The sequence below is a fragment of the Genypterus blacodes genome, unplaced genomic scaffold (assembly GCF_046128005.1).
Source record: "Genypterus blacodes isolate CSIRO-AG114 ecotype Tasmania unplaced genomic scaffold, CSIRO-AGI_Gbla_v1 ptg000076l_1, whole genome shotgun sequence".
NCBI classification, from domain to species: domain Eukaryota; kingdom Metazoa; phylum Chordata; class Actinopteri; order Ophidiiformes; family Ophidiidae; genus Genypterus; species Genypterus blacodes.
In genome coordinates, this window is record NW_027466885.1 from 665474 (window position 1) to 680737 (window position 15264).

At 41.2% G+C, this 15264-nt stretch overlaps 1 protein-coding gene across 8 annotated transcripts; it reads right to left on the reverse strand.

The window, feature by feature from the left end:
- Positions 1-1036: 1036 nt before the first annotated feature.
- Positions 1037-15164, reverse strand: LOC143006841 (5'-AMP-activated protein kinase subunit gamma-1-like). Of its 8 annotated transcripts, none has more exons than XM_076158161.1 (17): positions 15041-15164; positions 12111-12188; positions 11534-11730; positions 11151-11263; positions 8087-8298; positions 6790-6838; positions 6166-6275; positions 5990-6071; positions 5723-5781; positions 5471-5516; positions 5151-5205; positions 4833-4959; positions 4410-4575; positions 4299-4336; positions 4023-4169; positions 3750-3843; positions 1037-3593 (listed from the first exon to the last, which is right to left on the reverse strand). In XM_076158161.1, the coding sequence occupies exons 1-17, from the start codon at positions 15137-15139 to the stop codon at positions 2644-2646; spliced, it is 2622 nt and encodes an 873-aa protein (XP_076014276.1). In that variant the 5' UTR covers positions 15140-15164; the 3' UTR covers positions 1037-2643. The 8 variants fall into 8 exon arrangements, with proteins under 8 accessions (XP_076014276.1, XP_076014277.1, XP_076014278.1 ...); XM_076158162.1 differs by lacking the exon at positions 15041-15164 and adding an exon at positions 13053-13202; XM_076158163.1 differs by lacking the exon at positions 15041-15164 and adding an exon at positions 13034-13202.
- Between the last annotated feature and the right edge of the window lie 100 nt (positions 15165-15264).

Sequence of the window (15264 nt, forward strand, 5' to 3'; positions counted from 1 at the left end):
AATGTTTAAATCCAGTCTGAAGACGCACCTCTTCTCAGTATACTTTGGGTTAGGGTTACCTAGGGTTTAGGTTTAGGTAACCCTAACCCCTTGGCTGTGCCCCAGAGGAAAACTGGCAACTCTCCAGCTGCCTGTCCATGCTTGGTCCATATGCATTGCCGGGGCGCCAGTAGCTCAGACTATCTAAACTTGTACATAATGTAAACATGCCCTAAATAATATTGTAGACATTTTGAAACACAAAATCCCTATTTTTCACACCAGGTTGAGGGTCTCCTGACATACAACACAGGAAGGTCAGATGTTGAACAGTAGAATACAGTATTTAATGTCTGTGGAAAACTATTTACATATGAGATTCTGGCAGGGAAAACACTCTTATGATGCATTTCACTAACTTTACTTCTTCCCCGGAGTTTTCTGTGTTCTTTCATCTCACAGGTTCTTGTGAAAGCCTGTCCTGTAGAGATGAACACCCTGTCTTGCTATTTGTATGAATATCATTACTCATATTTACACTGCTACCATCGTTGTTGTTGTTGCGGTGCCTCTCTGTGTCTGTCTCTCTCTCTCTTTTTCTCTAAAGACAACCGGTGAAGGCAGATGGCCGCCCACCTAGAGCCCGGTTCTGCTTAAGGTCTCTTCCCGTTAAAGGGGAGTTTTTCCTTGCCGCTGTTGCCAAGTGCTTGCTCATGGTGGAATGTTGGGCTTCTTTAAATATTCTTTATGTATAAGTGCCTCAAGATAACATTGGTTGTGATTTGGCGCTATATAAATAAAGGTGCATTGAAGTTGAATTGAATGTGTCACCCATCTGTTGTTTACCCGTCGAAAGAAACATCTACATAAAGACACCAAGTCGTCTGATTGTTCCTGTAGCTGCACAACTTCAATTGAAACCCTCTTCTGAATAAAAGGAGAATTTCTGGAAATTATTCATCAATATATTCCTCACTGATTTGTATTCTCGTTACCATAATGGGGACCAGGGAGCCACTGTTAAAACCTAAACAGACAACAAAGAAAACAAGAAAGAAATCATCAGGGTGGTTTATTTTCCTCCAGCAGTAAGATAAAGTATAAAACCCAAGTTCTTCAGAATAATACCCCGCCAATCTTTCCTCAACTCTATATAAATCAATTTCACAATAAATAGTTTACTGATTATTTTTTAATTTTTTACATCCAAATAATAGATTTTTTTTATATATATTAAACAATTTACAGACATACTATAGTACACCGACTGATATCTGATAAACAGAATCACCATCATCTCAGATAAACTGGGATAGTTTCTAATTTCGGATAAACATTTTACAAACATATTGAACAAGTTTTTCTTTTTGAAATGACAGGCACCAATAAAAACTGTAGAATAACCATATAAAATGTTCACTATTTTACCAGGAATATGTGGTGATTGTAAAACTTCTAGAACAATATTTGGAAAGATTCAAAACAGAAAGACAGAAGAACATTTTTTACAAGTGCGTCCCATCAAATGTCACTAAACTCTCGATGACAGAGTAGACAAAGAATGGGGTTTGATTACTGTGCCTGTGTTTCCTTATGACGTTGAGGTTCTTCAAAGGTAAAATAAGCTTTGTTGTAACACAAGTCAACACAAATGTTTTTTAAAAGCTTTTGTCGAAACCTCCAGAGTAAATACCGGGCACAAAGTGGCTCAGTTTCTACATAATATACTAAATAGTCACATTGTTCTTCCTATGCCAAATTAATGTTGCAATTAAAAAAAGGTTTTCAGAAACAACCACATCATTTCCGTATTAGCAATCTGTACAGTAACCAGTAACTGATTAATTGTTCCATCATATGACTTCCAATTCAACAATTTGTCTGCTTAATATATGAACTTTGATAAATAATTTTATATACACACACAAAATATTATTTCATAGAACAATTAAGCATTTTGTTCCTTGGAAACCTTGAGGAGCTTCCTGTTTAACATTTGCAGTTTTTTGTTAGTGGCCTAAGACATTTATGGATTTACTGCTACATTTCTTCCCACATCGTTTGTAATCCCCTCTATTTAGGATTCTACAGGGATGTCAAAACTCTCTTGCGCAACTACTCAAGCAACCGACACTTCCTTTTGCTACTGACATCACATCTAGCTGCCAACTCCTCCATAATAACGGGTCCTGAGATATAAACTTTAGAGCGCTTGGTTGCTTAGTTTAGGCGACAACAGTAAATACAGCTACCTTGAAATATAAGACATAAAACTGTTAAAGTTGAATGAAAAAGTTAAATGTCAGAATTCTTATTTGATAGTTCACTTGCTTTGGCTTTCATTTCTGTTTAGTGTCGATGAATTATCTCTGATTATCAACAGACTGATTGATCCCTGGCTTATATTTCAAGTTTGAATTCATAATTACACCAAAAATGATTTGAATATTAATGATCCTTTGAGAGACGACCACCGTGTCAGTCATCCTCCGATGGTCCATCGCTTTCAGCAAGCAGCAAAACCTGAACAGCTGGCAAATCTCTCTCAAAGCAGTCCCACCAATCCTGCAACGGTCCGCCTACAGAGTTCTGGATCTCCTTCCGTCCATCAGTCAAACACCTTGAGTGCAGCAAGGTACCTCAAAAAGAAAACGTCTAATGATGCTACGATGCAGCCACTTCTTCCTCCTCATCTGACTCTGCCTTATTCTTCCCCTCCACCTCCTCTAACTCCAGCTTTGTCTCCTCCTCTTCATTCTTTAACTCTGCTCCCCTTTCACCCTCCTCTAGCCCCTCATCCTCCTCCTGCTTCTCTAACTCTGCCTCCTTCTCATCCTCTTTTGCTAGTTCTTCGTCAGTCTCCTGCTTCTCTACCTCTGGCTCCTCCTCCTCCTCCTCTACTGCTGGGTCTCCCTCCTTCTCTTCTTTTTCCAATTCCTTGTCAGTCTCCTGCTTCTCTAACTCTGCCTCCTTCTCATCCTCTTTTGCTACTTCCTCGTTAGTCTCCTGCTTCTCTAACTCTGGCTCTCCCTCCTCCTCTACCGCTGGATCTTCCTCCTTCTCTTCTTTTTCCAACACATCCCTTTTTTCTTCTTCCTCCACTCCTCTGCCTCCCTCACTTCCTTCTTTTGTGTCCTCTTTCTCATCGTTTCCTCCTTCTACCCCAATTTCCACCTCTGTTCTATTTGTGTCCACATCCCTCTCTTCCTCTGTCTGTCCCATTGTCCTGGTCTCTGCCTCTATCTGCCCATCTTCATCAATTACCTGTCTCTCTTCATCTCTCTCCAGTGTTCCTGTTTCTATTGTGTCCTCTTCCTCCCCTTCTCCCCCACTCTGACATTGTGTCTTACTCTCCATCTCTGTATCTGTCTCACTCTCTCCCTCTCGCTCTCCTTCTATCTTGATGTCAGTCTCTGGTTTAGTGACATCATTGTCTCCCTCTGCAATCTGTCCCTCTCTCTCTCCGGCATCGTCCAACTCCAGGTCAACATCTCTCTCAGGCCTCGTCTCTGTGTCCGTGCTGGGCTCCTGGTCTGGTCCGGCTTTACGTTCCGTCTCTGGTCCTGAGTCCAGAGCCGGGGGTTGACAGGGGAGACTCTGCTTCCTACCCACACCTACAGAGAGTGAGACAGCAGGAGAGACACGTACCCATTCTTCAACCACAGTAATGAGTAGGAATAAAAAATCCCAAGTTTCATTGACATACGTTTAATATCTAACTTCTCTAAATCTCTATTTGTGTATGTGTGTGTGTGTGTGTGTGTGTGTACCTGCAGGAGTTAAGACCAGAGCTTGCAGAATGTCAGACAGGGAGACGATGCCGACGATACGCGACTCTTCATCGACCACAACCAACCTGTGGACCTGGACATCAATAACAATTTTCACCAATGGGGCACAGATTACATTTGTTCTGAAATCTGAAATTCTTTTAGACTCTTGCTAGAATCTTCTGCCGGACTTGATAAGATAGAACAACGATAAACAAACATTTCGATCCGTGTTGTATATTGTGTGTGTGTGTGTGTGTGTGTGTTCTGTACCTCAGCCTTCACTATTCGGTCCACAATCGTCTCCAGGGTTTCGCGTTTGTTACATTTCATGACTCCTTCAAAGTACTGGGAGCGATGAAGCAGAGCCTGAGTGACTGTCACATCCAGATTATTGTAAGTCTTCTCTGCTGCCAGATTCTACCAGAAAGAGACAAGAGAGACAATCAATAATTCACCCATTTCTGTTGGGAAATGCAATGTCGCATGTAAGAAATTCTCCGGTCATCCAGTTGTCAGAACTGTAAGACTTCTCGATTCTTTACTTACAATGACGTCAAACTTGGAGTAGATGTCCACCACTTTACCTACAAACAAAAAGAAGACCATTTTATATATGGTGGTGTTCAGGTGCCTGCTTTTTCTGGTTGCCGTAGTTACCGTTGTGGTCGACAACAGGCAGAGCAGAAACCCGCCGGTGTGTGAAGACGGACAGCGCGGTGATGAGCGGTGTGTCTGGGTGGATATAGGCGATGCTGGCGTATGTCCCCACACCGAGCTCCTCCAGGGTCTGCTTCATGAAGGCTGGCATGGGCATCTCACACAGCTGACACACACACACACACACACACACACACACACACACACACGCACACGCACACGCGCACACACACACACACACACACACACACACACACACAGAGGATGTAGGACTGATTCTTGAAGTCTTTGGATTTTGACAACTAAATAACAAAAGGTGTCCAAATTTGATGTGACACCTTGAAAAGTCGAGTCGAATGTGCGACTGTAGTCCAAGTCATGCAACGACCGAACCATGTTAGGGCTTCTGAGAGGAAGACTTACAAAGAGCTGCAGGAACTTGAGGATCCTCTTGTGTGTGAGGATGTAGAGAGCATTTCCACTGACCGGGTCGATGACGGGGAGGCGATGGATTTTATTTTTAATCAAAGAATACACCGCTTCAAATATACTGAGAGAGAGAGAGAGAGAGAGAGAGAGAGAGAGAGAGAGAGAGAGAGAGAGAGAGAGAGTTTGAACTTTAAAATGGCTTTCAAATGTTTCAGACCTTTTCTCATCACTACTCAGACTTTTCTCCATACAAATCAGTAAAAACAACAGCTAGTGAATCATATTGCTAACTACACACACACACACACACACCTGGCGTCAGGAGAAATGTGGACCAGAGGTTTGAAGGTTTCCTGCAGGTACAGCTCTGTTAACACATACGGTACATTATTACATATAATACCATCATACAGAAAACACAAAAGAACACAAAGAAACACCTGTGTCAAAGGAGGAAAAGGTCACCATTATCTGAGGTTTATAAAGTAATGTTCCATAATGTAGATGATGTTTATTTCTGAATCATACCAAGAATTTTAATTCCATCATCTAGCTGCTTATAAGGTTACAGAACACACCTTTAATAATAATGATCATCAATACAATATTTGTACATGACTCCATATGTTTACCTCTCCAAGTCTCGATTTTATGTTCCTCCAACTCATAGATCTGAACCTAACACACACACACACACATACACACAAGCGCAAAAGAGAAGAAGAAACAAGGAGTCACATCAACAGTCATACAAGCATGCACCATGATTCTGCTGAAATTGTTCCTGATTCATCATTGTTCCTCTAAGAATATCAGATCTGTCTCCTTTTATTCAATCAGAATGTAAAGTTGGGTGTATGTGAGAGTGTGTGTGTGGGTCCTACCATGGGGGATTTATAGTATCTAGTCAGGATGTTGATGAAATCTGTGATGGTCAACATTCCTGAGAGAGAGAGAGAGAGAGAGAGAGAGAGAGAGAGAGAGATTCATGAGCTCCACATAGTATTAAGAGCAAACAACAATGGTGAATTGAAGAGAGGACTGTGTGCAGAGGACTGTGGCTGATGTGTGCTTGCTCTGCTAAATATAAACATGAGAAATGACACGCACACACATACACACACACACACACACACACACAAACATCTTACCTACAAAGCTCTGTTTCTTGCTCTCCCACAGTGGAGCAGCTCTCACTCCGTTTGCCACCAGAGCAAAGAAAGCTTTCTTCACCTAAAAACACAACTTATTATTTGACACCAAATCTCTCACTTCCTTGCATAGATTGCTCTGTCTCCGTTTCCGTCTCTCTCTCTCTCTCTCTCACCTGTAGCGTGGTATCAAACACCACCAATTTGGAACTTGTAGGAATGATGTCGTAACATTTGTGACACTTCATGAAGCGGATGTAGATGTCTTCCTCCGACTCCTCTGAAGCTGAGACAACAAACAAACAAACACACATCAAATTTTAGTCATCAATAATAAAAACGTGTCACAGCCAAAAACAACCCAAACAAATGTTGATTTAGATTCAGAGTGTTACCCTATTGTCACATTATTGGTTTCTGCCAATCAGCCAATCCAGTCGCTAAACCATATGTTACCATGACAACACTCAGCCACATTAATTTACAGATATGTAAGGGAAAAATATAGATAAATGTAATAAAGAGGTTGGGGGGGTTTTCACTCACAGAAAAAAAACAGAAAGACAACAAACAACTGATGGGTCCAGAACCAGAAACAAAATAAAATGATGGTATCCCACATCGGTAAAGTGCTTAAATATTAACTAATAAAGAATGTTCAAACTATAAACAAAGAGGCCAGCGACGTCGGGGGACAACCTTATCATATTAGCTCATAAAACATGATGCACACACTCACAGCAACAAAAACATTGTGTGTATTGAGTGTAAATAATCAAAAGAAATTCGTTATTTTTCACCTGCATCATCAGGCTCTGGCTGCTCCGACATCGCATCTGAAAGCATTACCTGCTAGACAAATCAAAACAAATCAAAATTTCAAACGTACCAACAACAATACAATGATGATTCAGTCTATGGGTAGGAGTTTATTTTAAAACTGTCAAATGTTCAAGAGTGTGTGTGTGTGTGTGTGTGTGTGTGTGTGTGTGTGTTTGTAGACCAGGAAAGAATGTATGGTGTCAAGGACAGTCGGGTGTCCTAGTGTAACGAATCATTTGGTGAACAGATAATCTGGTCCACAAATTCTCGTGAATTTGCTGACTGTATTTACATATTTTCATATAATAACAATAAAAGGGGAGGTGCGCAGTTTCAGTTTGGATTATACAACACGTCGTTTTATTAGAAATGAGCGACGCGTATTACCATTAGCTCGCGCAATACCTGGCCGTCTGAAATCTTGTCTCCTCCGAACCTGTTGGGTTTCACTTAAACCTCCATCACTCCGGTTGCTGATGTGCGGGTAAACGCGTGGTAAAGCGTCGGTACAGAGCGCCGCTAGCTGCCGTTACATCGCAGGTGAAGCCAGCACCGGGATTGCAGCAGCTGACAAGTTAACGACGCTAACTAAGTGTGCTTCCGGTTTTATTTTCAAGAATAAAAGTTGAAAAATACCTGCGAATGAGCTTTTAATTCTTTCTTAACTATTTGGAGAAATAGTTGCACAGAAGAGAATTTTATTTTTTTCTGGACTCCTTTTCTGTTAATGGGCAGTGTTGTTCAAGAGAGACAGGAGAAAGAGAAGAAGTTATCTCTGTAATATGGAAAACAATAAAGGGAGAAAGGGGGTATGTATATTACTAAGTGTTTCAATTTTTAATGGCAAAACATGTTTGAATGTATGAATTTTGGTTGAATTTAAGGATTTGGTTTAAAGCATTCAAATTTTATTAAGGCTTTGCCAGGGTTCATAATTATGGAGGACTAAAAGTGCCAAAATTAAATAAATAAATATGCCATTAAATAATTAATAAAGTGTCAACAATTAATTAAATGTGTCATTAAATGTGAAATAATTGATTAAATAAAAACAAGTCATACAATTTAATTTTTTTTTTTAATTATTTACATTATGTTAGCTACTTGTTAAATCTCTAAATTTCTAGATGGTTTGTTGGATTAGATACTAATGTTTTAAATACTACATCAGCTAATAGTACATGTTATATGAGTACAGTTATGTTAAGTTAATTTTTTCCTTATTACCATACCCATCATAAAAAGTCTGTCTCTCATTTCCTGTACAGCACTCACCAGCCTCTCTTTTACAGGAGACACAGGAGGAGGTGTCTGCCGGCAGGAGGAGGCATAGGCTTGTCCTGTGTCAGGGGGTGAGGAGAAGGAACGCAGCCTCCTTGTCTCCCGCCTCTTCGGCTCTGTCAGATACGTCTCCAGGTGGAAAGAATTAACCTCATCCTGATGTGGGGGAGGAGGAGCAGGAGGAGGAGGAGAGGAGAGGCTGTAAGCTGCGGGAGTGAAAGATAGGATGAGAAGAAAAGTGATAGGAGAGAAACAAACAGCAAGAGCAGGAAAAGGGAAAGGGAGGGGAAAAAAGCATTTTTATTAGAAACCTGACTTGCAAGCACGTTTGAAAGGGGTCCAACCCTCCTGACGTGAATTGTAAATCATGGCATGTGGGCATGGGGCCAGTTACAACAGAATGGCATTTCAGGTGAACAGGAGCACTTTCCTTTCATGTTCTCACTGAGGAAATAAGTCAGTTTTCCCTTTTGTACTGATATCTTTCTGTTCCACCTGTCTCTCCTGCTTTTATTCTCCTTCTTATGCCTTCATTCCATTCTGCCTTGTGTCTTTTCATGCTTGTTGTTTGTCTGTTGTTTGTACTTCTGTGCTCTGGTAGCAGAGAGCGGGTCAGTGTGTTTTCTTATTATTTTCTGTTCTAGGTAGAGCTGTGAGTACCATTAGATCACATCCCATAGTGGCAGAAAGCTAATAAGACATTCAGACAAAAACAGTGACACACCCCCAATAGGCTGTGAGGCAATCCCAGGATCAGGTTTGTTTTTGTACCTTTCACACTGTTCCACATTCACACGTTCAACATTCCCAGTAAGCACTCTTTTTGTTTTGGAAAAAGAAAAACATGCAGACAAGAAAAGGTAAAATAATCTGAAGGAGCCGCATGCTTTCTGGCACAATGAGACCAGTCAAGGGATGCTTGATGGTTGCTGGAAAGTAATAGGTGGTTTCCAAGATGGTCCTTAGTTGTCCCACACCATTGCTATGGTAACCTGAGCAGTCATTGTATTTTTTAAGTGTATAAATTAATTGTATCTATATTTTAAATCTGTTCAACCTAATGAATGAAGAACCATAAACTTACAGATCAGATTTAGCATTATTGAGCACACAAATTACAAACAACAATCTATAATGTCTCAGTAAACTTTCCTTATCCTCCTTATGCTTACTATTTCCTGGAGAGCCAGTGGGTTCAGATGTCCCCCTGGCCGTCTCTCTGTACCCGTCTTTCTGTTCCCTGTCTCCCTCCTCACTGCAGGATGTCCGTAAAATTCCTGTCTGTCTGTGTTGCAGGTCTTTCCTCTTCCTGTTGACCATTGAAAGTAGCTGGACAGACAGAGTCCCGCATGGTTCAGAACGTCGCCGCAATGTCCGCCTGTCTGTCTCCTGCTGCTTCCTGTCCATCTGCCTTCCAGTCCCATCCAGGCATGAGGCAGACATCCTCCTTTCTTTCCCTCTTTCCATCTCTGCTACCCTCTTCATCTCTTTTCTGTCCTCCTCCATGTTTGACTCAGATTTCCTCCTCCTCTCTTTCTTCCTGCCTGTCTCACTCTTTCTTTCCTCCACCTTTTCTTCTTCCTTCACCTGAGCGCAGGGCTCCGACTTTCTCCTCAGCATCCATCTACCAGCCGGTCTCTCTCTCCTGCCTGGATGTCTCTCCTTCACCTCCTTTTCCTCCTCTTCATATTCTCCTACTCTGTATGGTTCACTCCTCCTCCTCTCCCTCCACCTCTCCTTCTCCTTCCATCTCCTCACCATCAGGTTACTAAGGCGCTTCATCACCACAGATCAAAGCATTTACCAAACCAAACAGAAATTGGAAACAAAAAAGGAAAACCTAATGACACTTACCAAATTAAAAAATACATTAAAACTAAACTGCTAAATCAAATCAATTGAACAAGTAAAGGCATTAACATCAACAAAAGAACCGGTTAGAACAGTTAAGCTAAACCAAAGTCACAGAAGCTCTGATGCAAGTGTTTCTCAGAACTAACAAGAATCCAATTACCGCAATTAAAAAATTACCATTAAGACCTGTTTCATAAGTGAGCTATTGCCAGATTGGGTGTGGGGGGAGGGAATTCTTTCTTTCAGTCTATCTGCTCTTCTTTGCTTCTTCTTTCTTTTCTTTTTATCAACATGAACAATCCAAAATAATCTCCTGATGAAAAGAGCAAAAACAAACTAAAGAAAAACAAATCGCAGCTACAAAGAACCAACCAACCAACAACAAACAACAAAGCCGAGGGTCAAACTTTGTTATCCGACACGTCCAAATGAACCTTGAGCTCAGGCAGCAGCTTCACAAATCTTGAAAAGTGAGAAAATCCTTGAGAAATATAAATCCAGACAGACGGGTAGATACTCCATAAGATCTAAGACCTAAATCCTCAGTGTGTATGTCAGCTCCGCACAGTATCACTGCCCTGTGTGTGTGTGTGTGTGTGTGTGTGTGTCTACACTACAAAAAACCCTCTGTTACTTCAAGCCGGGAAAACAGTTTTATTATAATAACATTTATTGTTATTGGAGCTTATCAAAGCAGATCTGGAATCAGGTTCAGTGCACTGCCTTTTTCTTGAAGGTTTGCCGAGTATGACGGATACAGTTGCAAGAATTCCAGGAAATCACCATTGTAACAACTTCATGCAACCCATTCAAAACAACAGAAGACCACAACAACATGCATTCACCACACATTCCATCATATCCTCTAAAAATCGAAGCAGAAACTGTGAAGCAAAGACAGTGTGTCTGCCTGTGTATCTGCGTGTGAACGAGATTCCAAAATTTCGAACAGAGGAGATGCCAAGTTCAGCTTATGGAAATTTCAGCGGGAGGGGCAGTGAGGAGAGCCGGCAAGCAAGGAAGGGAGAGAGAGAGAGTGAGAGAGGTAGGTAGAGAGAGAGAGAGAGAGAGGGTGTGTAGGTAAGAAAAACTTCTCAATGCTTGCAATAAGTGTAAAGATTTTTCTTTTTATGATCGATCATGTTTTTTCTTGTCCAAACAATAGTAGTTGTTAGTGGTGTACCGCACATACAGACAAACGCACCTCTGGTTCTGTTCTTCCTGTTGCGGGAGAAGAATTTGATGCCGACAGGGGATGATGAAGGTTGAAGATTTGAATCCCTCGGAATTGACCTGAGGATCCCACTGAAGCTGAGCCTGATGAGACAAAACCATCAAAATGAACATGTGGACATCCTGAGAAGCCTGGGAATATCAGCAATTTGTCAATGACCCTTGAGTTATGTAAATTCATTCAACTTCTGTAGTGCCACCTACAGGACAAAACAATGTCATCTACATAGTTACATCAGTTACACGGTAACAATCCTTTTGCTAAGTCATACGACTCTTGAGGTTGTACTTGGATTATGAGTTATACTGTATATTCCTTTCCAACAGTGAAGTCATAGGTCAGCACTTTCGTACCTGCGTGGGGATTTGGGCACGGAGCCCTGCTGGCTGATCCCAGCTGTGGAGGGGGAAATGGTTTTGGAAGAGCTCGGACTCATCTTGGACGCAGAAGTCCTGGCTTGAGCAGGCCTGGGGCTGGAGGGCTGGCTGCTACTGAACGGAGTCCAATGGAGGAAGCTCCTGGTTGGGTTAGAAGAGTGACACGCCTCTCCCTGCAGAGCACAGACACACTGGTTTACTAGTCTCCCTAAACAAATCTTTCTGGTTTTCCATGACTTATTTAGACATTGCTATTGTGGCTACTAAGGTGTTGCTAGATGGTTGCAGGACTGTTGATGCTGATGATGATGTGGTGGCCTAATGATTTATTTACGTGTTGCTAGTGTTTATTGTTTCCACGGTGTTACTTAGTGGTTGCCTGAATATTTGGCATGTTGCTATGGTGTTCTGAAAGGCAAAGCACACCCCCAAGCCCAAGCACATACATACATACATACAATTTGATTTAATTCCATTCACGTCACCAGAGAGAAATAATCATGTGACACACTCATACTACTTCTTGATTAAAAATAAAGATGTGTCCATGTACCTTGCTGGTGCAGCCTTTGTCTTTCTTTGTCTGGCCTTGATCTCCATCAGGGAAGTGCATCCCAAAAAAGTTGAGATCCTACAGACAGACAGATACCGTAACAGTCAGATCCTGATTGCGTATGTTGTTTGTGGTAAAATCAGATTTCTACAGCTTCTTTGTGTCCCTGATGTGAACCGACAGATTTTATATTTTGAGGTAAATAAATCCTGACATGCGTCTTATCCTCCGCTTGCATTATGGGATAGTTTGGGGTGTAAACAGAGTGAAGAGGATGAGAGTCTCACATATCTCAAAACATTTGCTGAGATAGAGAGATCTTCAGTGAAACCAAACACTGTGGGAAGAACGGACAAACACACTCACTCTTCCTTTGTTTTTATCTCTCTCACTAAGGTCTGGATGTTTTCATGTTAAAATTAAAGGTAGACCACGTCTCATGATAACCCGAACATAAGTACTTGCTGCACAGTTTAGGATGCCTTTAGTTTGATCTTTCATGACCTTTCATAGATTCAAACTAAAGCTAATTCCCTTTACAGTCTCATTGACATCTTGCCTCCACCTCACCACATTTATGGCATCGCAATCAAACAGAAGAAGGATGGAAGTATACTCAAGTGCCTGTAATGAGGATTCTCAAAATATCTATATTTAGAAAACTCCTCTGTCAGAAATGTTCAGAAGTATTTATTTCAATGTTAATATTCACCCCGACCTTAGTAGGACTAAATTTGTAAATATGTCAGTAATTTAATGTTTCTGGGAATTTTACAGACAAATAACACCTGGGTTTAATTGATAAACTGGGGTTAGTAAACACGTGACCGTTGCATTAATTAATGAAGTAATATATCGAAGTATAACATTATATTCATACAACTGCTGTGAATAAAAGTAGAACACTCACACACACAGAGTACCTTTGTGCGCCTCCCTTACTTCAAACCGATAATTAATCCGAAACAGTCCTCAGTCACACACCTCAGTATGTCTCTCTCTCTGTGACACTCAGACACTTCTGTCACTGCTTTCCCTCTCGTGGCTCCTCCCTTCTCTCTCTCTCTCTGTATGTATCTCGTCTTAGTTCCCTCCTTTTCCACTGTGTGTGTGATTTTGCGACACTGTTAAAGGACAATGACAACACACTTATCAGCGACATCATGTGTTCTCAGCTAAATCCGCTGTGACTATGTTCAGTCCTTTAGTGTTGCTGTGCACTGATGAGTGTGATCATATTCATTTCCATTTAACTGTGCTTGTCAATAAGAATTGTGTAATGTAATGTAATGGGTAAGCTATGACACAGAGAAGCCTGCTGACATAGACAGAGAGAGATTCTGACAACAGGAAGCTTCAACTAAGGTGATCTATAACTGACAAGATCAGATTCTTCTGTCCACAGCCGGGACGTTCGAAATTGACATGATGAGTCAGTTAGTGTGAGTGGACAGTGCGAGACAATATAGAGCACTGTGTTGTTGAGTGGAACGTCTATCAAAGGACAGCTATATCAAGTCCAGAGGTTTTCAGGATCAATGAGCGAGTCAGAGGACTGAATGCATTCCATGTTGTACATCGAGGATATTGCATGATGTGATTTTTAGACAGGGTTCACTGAAAGAAGTGATGATTGAATAATCAAATGAAAGACCTCAGGAATTGTATTGCTTCACTAAGGTATTCCAGAGTCTCAAAACTTGTCTATGGATAGGATTTCTTGTTAGGGACATTGTTGATATCAGCAACTGAGCTGAGGTTTCTTAGTAGCAACACTGTCGGTTCATAGACGAGAACTTGTGCCTGCTCATTAGGGGTCAGGCTCAGAACATATCACCAGTCATAAATAGAAACATACTTGACTGATGAATCTTCAGCAAGACCCCTGACCCCCATTGAGGTCATCAGGAGACACCCCTGTCATCAAGGGTCACCCAAAGGGGGCCTAAGATCAATTTACCATGACCCACTTTCTGTACACACACACACACATTTTAGTTCTGAATAATGATCACTATACTTATACGCATTTGTTGTACAAAAAAGTCGGACTACTATTAGCACTAGTCATCATAGTGTGTGGAGGATAATACTCATGACGGTCATATTTGGGTTCCTAGCTTTAATCTGATTTAATCTGTGTGTCGTCCAACAAACTCAAGTACATTGGAACAGGACACAACAGAGTAGAAGAAATTGGTGCCTCAAAATTTAGTTTACCAGTTGTGAATAAGTTACTTAGATGGAGACGTGTGGTGTTCACTGGACACGATGAAATGTGTGATGGCTTTAGGATTTGTAATGTAATGTAATGTTTTAATGTTTGTGGGATGTTCTATTGTGTGTTTGCTTAATTTCTTTAAAACAGTGGGTTTACAGAAGTAACTATTTATAGAATTAACAACACATGGCATCCGATCTACAGCATTAGTAATCTATAGAGGCTGTTACAAAAACACATCGAATAGTGCCGGATTCATTCTCTTTACATTTCTCAACAGAAAACACACAGATTGGCATTTCCCATGACACTGTGTGTGTGTGTGTGTGTGTGTGTATGTGAACGTCTATGTTTACCCTCACGCTCCACTTTTGCCAAATCATCACAATCCTGACGCTAGTGGGAATCAGATGACCTTTCCACATATGCAAAGATACTAAAGAATTTTACAACAAATTCTATGTTCATATTGCGGCCACATGTACCTTTTGGTAACATTTGACTGTTTATGTTTGTTCATTTGTTATGTTTGTTTCAGTAGTGAGCTTTTGACACTGAGTGAAGGGTGATCGCTGTCGTGCTGAGTGAAGGGGAAAATGTTTTACTCCAAGTATGTGAACCGGCAAACAGGAACCTGACAGACAAGCAGACAGGTGATTTGACAGACAGACACAGACACACAGACAGGCAAACATGTAAGCAGACTCACAAGCATGTTGAATCTCAGCAGCCTTATTTTCCTCCAGCAGCTACTTCTCTTCTCCTCCTCATATCTCCTCTGGCAGGAGTAAGGGGAGGTGCTTCCCATGTCCACAATCCCTTCCTGACCTGAGCTCATTAAACAGATGATCTAATCCAGTAGTCCAATACCGTACTCATACAGTGCTCCTACTGGGTTTTAATGTCTTACAATACTCTAGTTAAATTCTCTCT